The sequence below is a fragment of the Odocoileus virginianus genome, chromosome 2 (genome assembly GCF_023699985.2).
Source record: "Odocoileus virginianus isolate 20LAN1187 ecotype Illinois chromosome 2, Ovbor_1.2, whole genome shotgun sequence".
NCBI classification, from domain to species: Eukaryota; Metazoa; Chordata; class Mammalia; order Artiodactyla; family Cervidae; genus Odocoileus; species Odocoileus virginianus.
This window is the reverse complement of record NC_069675.1, coordinates 79,106,584-79,122,638: the sequence shown is the minus strand read 5'-3', so window position 1 is coordinate 79,122,638 and position 16,055 is coordinate 79,106,584. Positions and strand designations below refer to the sequence as shown.

Genomic DNA, 16,055 nt, shown 5'->3' with positions numbered 1-16,055 from the left:
AATACTGGAGTGGGTTGCTATTTCTACTCCAGGGGGTCTTCCCAAGTCAAGGATCAAACCCATGTCTCCTGCATCTCCTGCACTGCAGATGGATTCTTTAACACTATGTCAGCTGGGAAGCCCATAAACTGCAAATATTTGTGCTCAATGAGACTACACAGAACCAAAGGGCAGCTCTGTAGGAAAAGCTGTCCAGGACATCAACTAGATACTATTTCCTAAAGATTTTAGCTGCAAAATAGTCTACATTTTAAATAAAATGTGAGTTTTTAAAATTTGTAGTCACCCTTGCAATGGTGCAAATACACACACACACATACACAGAGGCAGAGAGAGAAAAACAGAATGTAAGAATTGTGATAAAATGTTAACAATTGGCGAATCAAGGGGAAGAGAATATATTCATTATTTTTCAATCTTTGCAATTTTTCTGTGGGTTTGAAATTTTTCAAGATAAGCAGGTGGGGAGAAAATAACCAATTATGACTTTTATAATGTAAAAAGAAACAGAATGGGAAGGAAAATGATTCCAGTTTTATAGTTGTTCATGAAGGCAAGGGGAGGGTTTAATGAGCTTAGGAATAAAAAGAGAACATGATTTCAAAACACTTTTACCTTATTATAAAAGTTATACAAATGATTTTAAAAAGATATAAAATAAGTAACAGAGAAAAATCTCTCATAGTTTCATTGCCAATATACAGACATTTGCTCCTACCTCTTTCCCTGTAATGAGGATTCTGGGGACAGGAGAGAGGTTATACTACACAGGGTAATTTAGTATACTATTCTTTAAAAAAATAACTACTAAAGGAAACACACACACATTCATACAATCCCTTCTGGCCCAAAAGATAAGGAGTCTCCTGAAATACACAAGATGTTCTATTAACAGAAAAGAACAGCAGCAGCAACAATGGCAACCAAAGTAGGTTCAGTGAATGGTTAATTTGCCAACGTGATGTTCTACTGTGTAAGGTAGCATGAGAGGATATCCACGAAACTACAAAGGAATGTAAGAGAAATGCCAACTAAACAAAAGTAATTATTGAATCAAAGAGAAAAGACAGATTTTGAGAATATTAATAAGATGACCCTTTGTAAAAGAGCTTGAAGATTTTGCGTGGCATAAACATATGAAGGTAACCCAATCCTGAACTTAAATGGTGATGGTACATTAAAACAGACAATAAATATGAAAAGCAGTGTATATGTCATGATGCACTACACAAAATAAAATTACTGTTCTTATATTTAAGAATGGGGGAAGAAAAGACTGCATTCAAACAGGACAAACATAAACCTTTATGATTTCCTGTAAACATAAACCTTTATGATTTCCTGTAGACATAAATGTCATAATTTGGAAGGCTTAATGGAGCAGAAGTTCACTTTGTCTAATCTTCTATACTGAAGACATAAGCCAGCAGCCAAATTTTTGTATTGGTATGTATAGTATATACCAATGTGTCAAACTTTTTAAATATTACACAATGAAGGTCTTCTTTTCTCTCATTTTCCTGAGATTATAATTGATATGCAGCACTAAGTATAAGAAGTACAGCATAATGGTTTGACTTACATATAATGTGAAGACTACCTTAGTAAGTTTATTGGTAATCTATCATCTCATATAGATACCCAAAAAAAAGAAAAAACGAAAAGGTTTTTTCCTTGTGATGAGATCTCTTAGGATCTACTCTCTGAACAACCTAGTGCCTCCTTAAATGCTGGAAGATGAGGGCCAGTGGAAGCCGCCTGCCTTAGATAAGGCCTCTGAGCCCTCAAGTTCCTCTGGACTCCACCAGCTCCTCCCTGCCCTGAAGGCCAGTCTACCTTGTTCATTTTCATTACCTGCCCGGTGTCAGTAGGAAATGAGTTTGAGAACTGACATGTAAACTGACAGAGAAGGAGGGACAGGACAGGTGGGTGGGGTGGGGCAGCGAGTAAATGTGAGTGAGTGAACAGTGAGAGACTGAGTGAACACTGATATTCTAGGAAGGTCTCAACTCAGTAAGGAATTGACCCACACACCGTGTACACTTTTCTCTCTACACACAGACCTGGACCTGTCCCAGGACAATGTCCTCTATGCATCAGCTCCCTGGAAACAACTGGGGCGCCTGGCAAAGAATAAGACGGAATCCAAAACAACTGAATGCATCATGTGCTAATGCCATTGTGGTAGTGTAAAAAGTGTGGCTTTTTTTTCAAATGATTATCATAATCAAGTTACAGTAAAGGAAAAATTGCTGCAAAGGCAGTAACTGTGGTGTGCACACAATTCCAATCTCAAATCTTAATGTTTTCTCAATTTATTTTTAATTGAAGGATAATTCCTTTACAATATTGTGTTGGTTTTTGCCACACCTCACCATGAATCAGTCATAGGTACACATATGTCACTTCCCTCTTGAACCTCTAGAAAGATGGTACTATTTGCAGGGCAGTAACAGAGACACAGACATACAGAACAGACTGATGGACACAGGAGTGGGGGGAGGAAGGGGAGGGTGGGGTGAATGGAGAGAGTAGCAATGGAAACCTATACACTACCATATGTAAAATAGAAGCCAATGGGAATTTGCTGTATAGTCAACTCAGTTCAGTTCAGTTACTCAGTCATGTCTGATTCTGAAATCCCACGGATGGTAGAACTCCAAGCTTCCCTGTCCATCACGAACTCCCAGATTTGACTTAAACTCATGTCTATCGAGTCGGTGATGCTATTCAACCATCTCATCCTCTGTCATCCCTTTCTCCTCCCGCCTTCAATCTTTCTAGCATCAGGGTCTTTTCAAATGAGTCAGTTCTTTGCATCAGGTGGCCAAGGTATTGGAGCTTCAGCATTAGTTCCTCCAATGAATATTCAGGACTGATCTCCTTTAGGATGGACTGGTTGGGTCTCCTTGCAGTCCAAGGGACTCTCAAAAGTCTTCTCCAACAACACAATTCAAAAGCATCAATTCTTCAGTGCTCAGCTTTCTTTATAGTCTAACTCTCACATCCATACATGACCACTGGAAAAACCATAGCTTTGACTAGTCAGACCTTTGTTGGCAAAGTAATGTCTCTGCTTTTTAATGTGCTGTCTAGGTTGGTCATAGCTCTTCTTCCAGGAGCAAGAGTCTTTTAATTTCATGTGTGACTCAAGAGAATTCAAACCAGGGTTCTGTATCAAATCTTGACTTTTGATAAATAAATACTAATAGCACCTTTGGGGCTGCTCTCAAATGTATGCCAATCACAATATCTTCTTGAGGTTCATTCATCAATAGAAGCAAGGGCACATCTCACTGTAACGAGGTAGAAATGGCAGCTGTGAAGTCATAAATATGGCCTTAGGTGGCCCAGAGAACCACTGTAGTGGTAGACTGGATCCACCCTCCTTGCTGGTGACCATGGTTCATATTACAGATTGGAGGCCTCATACACTGTGGGTGCTTGGAGAGCATCTGGTGATTCACTTTGCTTCCTGGAGCATGAAGAGTGAGAAGAAATCAGATTCAATTTGTTCTAGTGGGCTTTCTTTCTTTTTCTTTTTATGGTTTTTTGTGTGCTTGAAAAATAATGCGAAGTCCCTAGGTAACACCAAAGAACTCAGTGATATCTGAATGATCTGACATTGCTCAATATACATCAAGCTTTAAGACATCTAAAGCTGGTACTGTGATTAAGCAGCAATTTAAGCAAACAAAGACTAATAAAATACTCACTAGCTTTGAAGGAAATCTTTATTCCTTTTTGAATGGTAGAGGAATTCCTCATTAATTATGTTTTCTGAGTGGATTTATTTTTGTATATCCATTTGAGAGTCACTAATATACTGGTCCGGGCTTCCCAGGTGGCTAGGTGGTAAAGAATCTGCCTGCCAATGCAGGAACCACCGGAGATGTGGGTTCGATCCCTGGGTTGGGAACATCCTCTGGAGGAGGAAAGGGCAACCCACTACAGTGTTCTTGTCAGGATAATCCCACAGTTCATAGGGTCGCAGAGGTGGACATAACTGAGCGGCTGAGCACACACACAATATACTTGTTCATGCGTGAGTTATTTGTCAGGAAATTTTTAGAAGATATATGAAGGCCCAGATAACCATGATGGTGTAGCCACTCACCTAGAGTCAGACACCCTGGAGTGTGAAGTCAAGGCGGCCTCATGAAGCATTACTACAAACAAAGTTAATGGAGGTGATCAAATTCCAGCTGAGCTACTTCAAATCCAAAAATGCTGCTGACAAACTGCTGCCTTCAGTATGACAGCGATTTGGAAAACTCAGCAGTAGCCACAGAACTGGAATTTTCATTCCAGTCCCAAAGAAGGGCTTTGCCAAAGAAAGTTCAAACTACTGAACAACTGTGCTCATTTCACATGCTAGCAAGGTAATACTCAAAATCCTTCAAGCTAGGCTTCAACAGTATGTGAACCAAGAACTTCCAGATGTACAAACTGGATTTAGAAAAGGCAGAGGAACCAGAGATCAAATTGCCAACATCTGCTGGATCACAGAAAAAGCAAGAGAATTCCAGAAAAACATCTGCTTCACTGACTATACTTAAGCCTTCGACTGTGTGGATCACAACAAACTGTGGAAAATTCTGAAAGAGGTGGGAATACTAGACCACCTGACCTGCCTCCTGAGAAACCTGCATGCAGGTCAAGAAGCAACAGTTAAAACCAGACATGAAACAACAGACTGGTTCCAAATCAGGAAAGGAGTACATCAAGGCTGTATATTGTCACCCTGCTTATTTAACTTATACGCAGAGTACATCATGAGAAATGCTGGGCTGGAAGAAGCACAAGCTGGAATCAAGATTGCTGGGAGAAATATCAATAACTTCAGATATGCAGATGACACCACCCTTATGGCAGAAAGTGAAGAAGAACTAAAGAGCCTCTTGATGAAGGTGAAAGAGAAGAGTGAAAAAGCTGATTTAAAACTTAACATTCAAAAAACTAAGATCATGGCATCCAGTCCCATCACTTTATGGCAAAGAAAAAAGGAAAAAGCGGTAGTAGTGACAGATTTTCTTTCCTTGGACTCCAAAATCACTGAGGATGTTGACTGCAGCCATGAAAATTAAAAGACACTTGCTCCTTAAAAGAAAAGCTATGACAAATTTAGACAGCATATTAAAAGCAGAGACATCACTTTGCCAACAAAGGTCCATATAGTCAAAGCTATGGTTTTTCCAGTAGTCATGTACAGATGTTAAGAGTTGGATCACAATAATGGCTGAGTGCTAGAGAATTGATGCTTTCGAATTATGGTGAAGAAAAAGACTGTAGACAGTCCCCTGCATGGTAAGTAGGTCAAAACAGTCCATCCTAAAGGAAATCAACCCTGAATATTCACTGGAAGGACTGATGCTGAAGCTCCAATATTTTGGTTACTTGATGGGAAGAACAGACTCACTGGAAAAGACCCTGATGCTGGGAAAGACTGAAGGCAAAAGAGGAAGGGGCAGCAGAGGATTAGATGAACAGATAGTGTCACTGACTCAGTGGACATGAATTTGAGCAAGTTCTGGGAGATAGCAGAGGACAGAGGAGCCTGGTGTGCTGCAGGCCATGGGGTCGTCAAGAATTGGACACAAGTTAGCAACTGAACAACAACTGTGCGTGTGTGTGTCTGAATCACTTTGCTGTACACCTAAAACTAACACAGCACTGTAAATCAACTATGCTTCAATTAAAAAAAATTAAATAAAGTGACACTTCTGCAACTCTCATTACTTGGTCTGTCATTAGCACCATCATCTCCATTTTTCAGATTAGGCAATGATAGTCAGACAGGCTTTGTAGTTTGTCTGAGGTTGCCCAGGTAAAGACAGGTTGTGAATTCCTCTCACAGTATCTCATCTTCTGACATTAAAGAGCCTGCAATTGACAGTTAAGGGAGCGCTTCTCAAACACCATTGTGTTGAGGAATTGCCCAGGGATATTATTAAAATATAGATTTTACTTGGTTGGTGTGGGTAGGGCCCAAAATTCTACATTTCCAACCAGCTCCCAAGTGTCCCTGAGTCCGTGGACTGACCTTTGTGAGGTCTTATGTCATTATTTTTCTCTGTTTTTCTCACCTCTTCCTCCTCCTCCTCTGCGCCTTGGCCTTATTTCCTTTTCCACGCCTTGCCTTCATGTGTGTGCTGTGTTCAGTGGCTAAGTTATATCTGACTCATCTGAATTATTATTTGTTTCAGTCACTGAGTCATGTCCCACTCTTTATGATCCCATGGAATGAAGCATGCCAGTCTTCACTACCCCTCACTATCTCCTGGAGTTTGCTCAAATTCATGTCCATTGAGTTGGTGATGCTATCTAACTATCTCATCCTCTGCTGCCCTTTTTTCCCTTTTGCCTTCAATCTTTCCCAGCATCAGAGTCGTTTCCAATGAGTTTGGCTCTTTGCATCAGGTGGCCAAAACATTGGAGTTTCAGCTTCAGCATCAGTCCTTCCAATGAATATTCAAGGGTGATTTCCTTCAGAATTGACCTGTTTGATCTCCTTGTCTTCCAAGGGACTCTCAACAGTCTTCCCCAACACCACAATTCATAAACATCAATTTTTTGGTGCTCAGCCTTCTTTATGGTCCAACTCTCACGTCCATACATGACTACTGGAAAAACCATAGCTTTGACTATATGGACTTTGGTCAGCAAAGTGATGTCTTTGCTTTTTAATACACTGTCTAGATTTGTCATAGCTTTTTTTCCAAGGAGCAAGCATTTTTTTAATTCCAAGACTGCTTTCACCATCTGCAGTGATTTTGGAGCACAAGAAAACAAAGTCTGTCACTGTTTTTTCCATTGTTTCCCCATCTATTTTGCCATAAAGTAATGGGACTAGATGTCATGAATCTTAGTTTTTTGAATATTGAGTTTCAAGCCACCATTTTGACTGGCAAGAATACTGGAGTGTGTTACCATTTCCTTCTCTGGAGATCTTCCTGACCCAGAGATTGTACCCGCATATCCTGCATTGCAAGCAGATTCTTTACTGCTAAGCCATCAGGGAAGCCCAATAAGTATATGCACACAAATATATGTATGTATAAATATACACATATGTTTTCTTTTCCATTGTAATTTATTATAAGATATTGAATATATTTTCCTGTGCTTCAGTAGGTCCTTGTTGTTTACCTATTTTATATATAATAGCTTGTATCTGCTATTTCCAGAGCCTTACTTGAAAAGAGCTTGAATCCCCAGGTTTCTCTGAAGACGCCCCTGGGAACAATCTAGAAAAGAGAGTGACTCCCCTCTGTGACTCTTGCAAACATGCTCTTGCGGAGGGGAACTGAAGCCAAGAGTGTCAGGTTTAACTGTCCACATTCACAAAGCACTTGTCAGGCATAAAAGTTAGGACTTTGTCTTTCTTCTTTTTCTTTTCTAAATGAAAAAAAAAAAAATTCACTGAAATTCATTTTTGTTGTTATTAAGGAGCCTCTGTTATTCTGTGTCTCTGGGATGCAAAGTAAGGTCTCATTCTGACTCTCCATTCCCCAATGTCTTCCTCTTTGGAAATCAAAGCTTAAAAAGAAAATTGTCCTGTATTCAGGAGACTCCAGTTGGATTCTTCTGTATATCTTGTATATATATATATGTTTATCCAGCTGGAAATTCACTGAGAAAAACACTACCTTCTAATCTTTTTGAGATGTCCCATGTGGGACCAGACTGAGGGATTCCCCATGGAAGGGGCTTCAAGCAGTATCTGTTAAGATCCCTTCCAGCATGTGAGGCCAGGGTCCGGGTTGGGGTACCTGAGAGCAACACATGGGGGAGCGGCAAGCTGAGAACTGACTGATGGACTGTGACTGGAATGGCGATAGCTCGATGGACCATCTAGAAAGTGACACACAGCACTTCTGTCTGCGCTGCTATCTGCCACATCTGCCTTGTTTAGGCTGTGTCCTCAGCCTGGACTGCCATCATCCTCCATCATCCTTATCACAGACTCAGGTGTCACAGACCAGGTCCAGTGCTGTCCCTTGTGGGTCCTGCTCTGACTTCCCTGGGACAGAACAAGCCACTCCCTTCACCTCACTTTCTGCACAGCACTGACTATGCTATTGCACAGGCAACGAGGGCCCTGAGCAACCTGGTCTCCCTGCAAGGCTCTGAGCTCCTCCAGACTGGAGGTTACTTCTTACCCAGAACTGGAACTGAGAACGGAGTATGACACACAGTAAACACGCAGAACAATGGCATTTATCTTTAAAGTAAGGGGCCCATGTGAGTCACAGCTGTGGCTTCCTTACCGTTTAAAGAGCCACAAGCAAAGGAGTTTAGAAAAACTGTGCAAAGCAAAAGGCAGAGTGGGTAGAGCGCCCTGCTTGCCATGCTGTCCAGCCCACCCACATGGTTTATCCTGTGTCCTTTCACTCAAACCGTGGGCACAAAGCTACGCATGCAGACACGCTCTAAAGGCCACCGAGCAGTCAATTACGGCAGACAGGAGTCCTGGCTGTGTTTCGCAGGCCTCTGACACTGAACAAGTCAATTTCTCTCTCCCAGCCTTTCTCTCCATATTTCCATACGGCAACAATACACACAGGTTTCAAAAATCATAACCACTAAATCCACAAAGATAAATGGAAAGAGTTCTAACAGCAAGTAACTAAAACTGAATATAGAAGTGTTCATACATTTTGATTGAAATTATGTAAAAATATATCCATACCTGAACAATAACTGGGAGGTAATACGCAAATAAAAACAACAATATCACTGAATGAACAATGAGGCGGTTTCTCAAATATGCTTCATCATTATTATACCATATTTTCCATTAAAAAAGAAAATTGGGGTAAAGCCTTACAGGGTTGCCATGGATATAAGACACAGGAAAGATCTCCATAAACTCCGGGAAATATATTCTTGTCGTTCAGCTGCTGCTGCTGTTATTCCTACTACTAACATCTGAATAGGGTTCCCAGGTGGCACTAGTGGTAAAGAACTCGCCTGACAATGCAGGAAACATACAAGACGTGGGTTCGATCCTGGGTCGGGAAGATCCCCTGGAGTAAGGCATGGCAACCCACTCCAGTATTCTTGCTTGGAGAATCCCACGGACAGAGGAGCCTGGCGGGCTAAGAGTCGGACATGACTGAAGCGACTTAGCACGCATGCACCACCTGGATGAAAAATTCTTTCTAAATCTGGACTGGAGACACACATCTCTTAGACTTACAAAGCCCGTACACTCTTAATCCTCAGACAAGACAGATCTTACATATACAAAGCTTTTCAAAATATAACATATACATTCTAAGAATCCCCATAGTTAATCAGTAGAGTAAACCTCCTGAAGATATGAACCCCTCCTCTCCTAAAATGCTCAGCGCAGTGTCTCCTCCTTTGCTGCCCTTGAAAGGAGTGAAAAGAGATCAGGCTCTCTGAGGCCTGAGAAGCAGATGGTCCTGCTGGAGCTGATAAGACTAAGAGAACAAATCTCCAGAAAGTTCTCAGCTCTTCCTTCAGCGCCACCTAGAAAAGACACTTAGAGGTGGAAACCTCATCACCACAGATATTGAGAGTAATTCTAAGGCTCCAAGGAACGCCATTAAGTGAGACCTGCAAACCACTCCAGCCTTACCCTTCGTCCACACTGGCATGGACCGCGGCAACAACTCCTTCCAGGACGTGGAGCGGGTCCGCCGGGCCCCCGAGGTCAGCACTGCCTCCACTGTGAAGGGAGAGACAGAGAGAGGAAGGGATTCAGGACGGATGGCTCAAGCCTCAGAAACCAGCAGGGCACTGACACTCAGATGAACCCAGCTGGATCTCCGCAGAGCATACGCCACGAGCTCACAGCCGCTCATGGCATATGCAGCCCACGAAGTACCAGGTCCTGGGCTGTGTGTGTCCTAAGGATGTGGAGAGGAAAGCTTCTCTGCCCTGAGGAGCTCACAGTTTAACAGAGGCTTGTCTTCCTACCAAGAGAGTAGCAAAACGAAGTTTAAAAAATAAAAATAAAAAGGAAAAAGAGAAAGAAAATCTATTTGCATTCTGTTATTCAAAAATTCAAAGAAATACTCAATGGGCACTAAAAATATGAGCTATTTTAAGCTTTAAATATATATAATCTAAATCCTCCAGTTGGCCTTTTCCCCACAATATTAATATTCACATGGCCCTTACAAGGCACCAGGCAATGCTACGTGCTTCACATACATCCTGCCATTTAATAATCCAACACCCATGAGACGGGCCCTACTGTGAAGTCCACACTACAGATATGTATGCATGGAATTCTACGGAATTTTGAAAATGCAACAGAGGGAAGAGAAGTTGTAGATGAGTTTTCTGAATAATTTAAGTTATATGATTTAAACCAACTGCTGGATTCAGTATGTTCATACCTTTGTCATATTAAGCTTACTAAATTCACTAACCTTCTAAAAGGTAAATGTCATAGACCTAGTCAATAGCAATTTATTTTCCTCAGAAAAAGAGGCAGATGAACTAAAAGTTCCCTTTCTCCCACTACTGAAAGATTTAATCCATTTTTATTGAAAGTCTTCTGTGCACCAACTATAACATTTATTAGACCAGAATGAAATCTTCAGTGCTAGAACTGGGCACAGGGAAGAAAAGAGTATAATTTATGTCAGAATTTTACAAATGCAAAAATATCATGTCAAATTTTAATTATATGAAAACGTACAATTTTTAAAATGAAACTAAGTTCTCTTCAAAGCACTAATTTTTCAAACTTTTGTTTTTGTGAGATTCATATGAACTCGAAGAAATAATAAAAGATAAGTAAAATCAAAAAGCTCTCCTGGTAGCTCAGATGGTAAAAATCTGCCTGCAACGCAGGAGACCTGAGTTTGATTCCTGGGTTGGGAAGAACTCCTGGAGAAGGGAATGGCTACCCATTCCAGGATTCTTGTCTGGAGAACCCATGGACAGAGGAGAATCGAAAAGATAAACATGGCAAACAATTATCTACCATCACTTGAAAGTGGAAAATGGCTCTAATAACCACCAGTACCACTAAAACATAGTAAGTTCATTATGTAATAAAGGTTTATTCATTTCACATTTGTGATGTCTAAAAAATGTTACACTACTTTATTTCTTTCCTTATACAGAAAATTACCAGATACCTCAGAGCATTAAGGTGAAAACTGGATGAAGCTGGGTAATTAAACTGATAAAGGCTCATTTGATTTCAGTGCAGCTGCTGAAAACTGACACGCTTTTAATCAAAAAGTTCCTCAAGAGCAACACAGAATCACAAAGAATGCTTAAAAGAAGAATAAATTAAACACAACTAAATCTTTTAGGCTAATTGCATTATTCACAGAAAGCACTTGATGCCTCATTATTTTCTTAGCTTAACTTTCCCCTCTTTCCTAATCCCCCGGAAGCTTTCCTACAAAGATACCAGCCTGTTGACAGGAAGCTAGAATTTCTCAATTGTCAGCTTTATACCATTAATTGCAGGTAAATAACGTCCTAAGATACTTAACAGATGTCTAACTTCTTCAGTATGTGATTAACCATGCCTTGTGCACTTCAAAAGAAACTTCTGGGAATTGGTTTTCCACTGCTGAAAAGACAAGCTCTGAAAATCCACACTAAAATCACACGACAGGTCTGACACATAGGGACCTCCTTCACTGGCCACACTGGCCTTTGTCCCTTACTTCAAGAATTATCTGAGTGAGGGAGAGGGTTGACTGAGAAATTAGCTAGCGCTTTGACGTGTTACACACAGGACCAATGATGGAGCATTTTCACAGTTTTCCACTCTCAAGATATTTTAAGACAAGAGACTGAGAAGTCTAATCATAATCTCTTACTTTTATAAAGTACTTCATAGTTATACAATGCTCCTATGTACACGATATTATATCTTCATAACAACTGTGAAACAAGCACTTTACTGGCAAAAATATCAGCTCAGGTTTTCCTTGATGACTATTTTATGGCTTACCTCAATGCAGAGATGATTTTCGTTACTGCACTCTGCACGATTTCCTTGGGCGAAATGTCAAGAGGGCCCACAGCCACCTCCAGCAGCTGCTGAATCATTCTTAGAGGCTGACCATCTAGACACATGGCCACAGCTTGGTTGTAAACTTTCTCTTTTTCTGACCGAGACAGATCATAGAGGTAACCGTATTTCTGCAACGTTTCCTGAAAACATGGAATTCAACATGTAACTATGAACTAGAAATTACATGAACAGAGTGAACTATACTCAGAAGACTCTCAAACCAAATATAATACTACAACCACTGACACCACACGGAAGAACATGTAGGGGATGTTAAGAGCTTGGTCTCCAGAGCTACCGAGACTTGAGTGTAAACCTTGCTTTACTGTGTACTAAGTAGTAAGCCATTGTGATCTCAAATTTCCAGTGTCTATAAAATGAGAATGAGGACAATCAGTTCTTGTGAATAGAGGGTGTTGTAAACATTCAATAATACAAAAATCAGTCATTTAGCACAATGTCAGGCACAAAGTAATGCTCATTAAATTTCTCTATTATTATTATTGTGCTATAAACACATCACAGTTAAAATCTATTAATATTGAACTATGTAAACCCAGGTATTGTATATGTTATATAATTTAATGTTTATAATTATCCTGATAGCTCAGTTGGTAAAAATCTGCCGGCAATGCAGGAGACTCCAGTTCAATTCCTGGGTCAGGAAGATCCACTGGAGAAGGGACAGGCTACCCACTCCAGTATTCTTAGGTTTCCCTTGTGGCTCAGCTGGTTAAGAATCCACCTGGGTGCAGGAGACCTGGGTTTGATTCCTGAGTTGGAAAGATCCCCTGGAGGAGGGAAAGGCTACCCACTCCAGTATTCTGACCTGGAGAATTCAATGGACTGTATAGTCCATGGGGTCGCAAAGAGTCAGACATGACTAAGCGACTTTCACTTTCACTTTTCTTTCACTATCCCACAAGGAGTTTTAATCAGCTCCACTTTATCAGAAAGGAAGCTGAAAACCAAAGGTGTTAAGCAACGTGTCCAAAGTCACACAGTTGCCATTAATGGAGCTTGGGATTAGAATCCAAATTTATGCTTTCCCCACCACATTCCCCCATTCCACACTGCTGGTCCCTCTTTGATAATATTGTAAAAACTAACATGACAACAAGTAATTTCAGCCTACCATTGTCCAGCATACCAAATGTGATCACTTGATGTTAACAACACTTTTTTTTTTAACAACACTTTCTAACTTTCACAAGTGCTTCTGAATATAACTGCTTTGTCTTCCAAACCTTAACTGGACATTTGATGATATCAAAGAATTACTATTAACATTTTTATTGGTAATGCAGTGGTAGTTACATTTAAATATATCTTTTAGCAATAGATATGGAAGGATTTGTGGATAAAATGAAAAGATGACTGGGTTTTTCTTTAAAATGACTCAGAGGAGTAAGGGTAGAAAGGAAATAGACTGGTCATGTTTTGATAATGGTGAAAGCTGGGAGTTGGGCACATGAGCTTTCAGTTTACTATTCTTCCCACTGTGATACTTTCTATATTTAAAAACAAACTACCTTTGAGTTAGGCAAGGAAATTACTAGTATCCATACTGAGACAGAGGAAACTTGAGGTTCCAATGGTCTGTGATTGAAGTTGCACTAACCTTCTTGAGTATACAATATGGTCTTTCACTGAGTATATAATTAAAGAGGTTAAAATCAAAGCCTGAACTTAAAAGGGTCAATACATATAAGGTTGAAGTTTATTTTCAGCATTTGATCTAAAAGGTGCCTTAACAAAATCATATAATGTCAATTTAGGGACCAGAAGAGGTTCCTATTAAGGACCATCCGTGGTCTAACAACATTCGCAAGTAGCTATTCCAAGCGTGCTCAGTCCCTCAGCTGTGTCCAGCTCTTTGCGACCCCATGGACTGCAGATCATTAGGCTCCACTGTCTACAGAATATTTCAGGCAAGAGTACTGGAATGGGTTGCCATTTCCTCCTCCAGGGGATCTTCCCAATCCAGGAATCGAACCCATGTCTCTTTCATTGGCAGGAGGATTCTTTACCACTGAACCACCTGGGAAGCCCAAGTAGCCATTTGGTACATTTAAATCACATCTTCACTGAAGCAAATGTCTGTTTTTGTGTTAATAACTCCCTCAGAGCCTTATACACCACTTGAGCCACTGAAAGACAACACTTATTCCAAGAAGAGTAATGACAATTCTCCAGATATGAATATACAATGTTTGATTAGAAAAATAAATATGTACTTTAAAACTCATAAGTATAAATCACTTCCACCTGATTCAACTTTTACCCTAGTCCTAATTACTGATTGGTGGTGGTGGTTCAGTTGCTAAAACTTGTCCGAAACCCCATGGACTATAGCCCGCCAGGTCCCTCTGCTCATGGGATTCTCTAGGCAAGAATACTGGAATTCATTTCCTTCTCTAGGGGATCTTCCTGACCCAGGAATTGAACCCAGGTCTCATGCACTGCAGGCAGATTCTTTACCAACTGAGCTACAAGGGAAGCCCCTTAATTGTCAATGTTTTTAATATTGTCAATAATTGCAATTACTAATTATTCAACTGTAACCATCAGCAGAATAAAATCAAGATCGGTAAGGCCAATTTGCTCCCTGTGAAGGCTTCTATATTGCTCATATCATTATTTAATATTATTTATTAGATAGGCTAATAGGCACTAAAACATACAAAAATGAAATAAAACTGCAATCAGGCTTATGGATTCCTCTCATTATCTCTTGGATGAGGGGCTTGCATTTTTGTGTCTCATACATATTTTGAAATCTTCCATTTGTTCAGTATCTGGACTCCTCTCCACTGACTGATTTTTCTAGTCGGAAATATATATATTGTTTTACAAGCCAAGAATATAATTCATTAAACACATAAGATTAAAAAAAAAAAAACAGATCAATGGCCACTTATAGGTTCATTCACTACAGCATTACAAAGCAAATGGAATATTTTTTTACATACCTAAACACTGTTTTCACCTGGATGAAAACCATTTATGTAGTGATTTGTCAACTTTTTAGTTATAGAAAGTGAAAGTGAGTCACTCAGTCATGTCCAGCTCTTTGCAACCCCATGGACTATGGGAATTCTCCAGGCCAAAATACTGGAGTGGGTATCCTTTCCCTTCTCCAGGGATCGAACCCAGGTCTTCCACAATGCAGGCAGATTCCTTACCAGCTGAGTCACCAAGGAAGCCCAAGAATACTGGAGTGGGTAGCCTATCCCTTCTCCAGTGGATCTTCCCAACCCAGGAATAGAACTGGGGTCTCCTGCATTGCAGGCGGATTCTTTACCAACTGAGCTATGGAAAAGAATATTAAAATTCCCATGATGGTGATAATACAGAAGAAAAGCTCCAAAGGCTACAGAGGGTTTCCTTATGTAATCCGAACCCTCTGGTCCCCAAACCTCATCGGGGCTCATGACTCCCATGAGTGGGCTTTTTGAGACTCCACTAGACCAGACGGTCCCAACTAGAATGAACTAGGAACAACTTCATCAGCCAAAAAAGTCATATCAAGAATAAATTATATTGGAAAATGCACCAGAAAAACAGGATGAGAACATACATTCTTTAAAACAAACAAACAAACAAAAAACTTCTGAGGCAAGCATGGATGGCTATTTCTGCATTTTTCTGAAAGTTAGAAAAATTTATCATCATTCAATTGGAAAGCAAAACATCTCCCAGCTAGAAATAGAGCGTGAGTGTGTGTGTGTTGGTCACTTAGTGACGTCTGACTCTTTGTGACCCCATGGACTGTAGCCCTCCAGGCTCCTCTGTCCAAGGAATTCTTCAGGCCAGAATACTGGAGTGGATAGCCTTCAGAGGATCTTCAGGGGATCTTACCAACCCACGGATCAAGCCCAGGTCTCCCATGTCACAGGTGGATTCTTTACCAGCTGAGCCACCAGGGGAGCCCATGTGACGGAATCACTTTGCTGTACACTTGAAACACAACCCTGTAAATTAACTATATACTTCAACTTAAAAAACAGTTATTGAAAAAAATCTGAAAGACTGA

At 40.4% G+C, this 16,055-nt stretch overlaps 1 protein-coding gene across 1 annotated transcript in view; it reads right to left on the bottom strand.

The window, feature by feature from the left end:
* The window catches only part of NBAS (NBAS subunit of NRZ tethering complex), a 312,019-nt gene that overhangs the window by 47,840 nt on the left and 248,124 nt on the right, over window positions 1-16,055 (bottom strand). The window contains exons 46-47 of the mRNA XM_070451500.1: window positions 11,957-12,159; window positions 9,608-9,697 (exon numbers count right to left, since the gene is read on the bottom strand). Coding sequence (XP_070307601.1) covers window positions 9,608-9,697; window positions 11,957-12,159 — 293 coding nt within the window. The remainder of the gene's footprint in view (window positions 1-9,607; window positions 9,698-11,956; window positions 12,160-16,055) is intronic.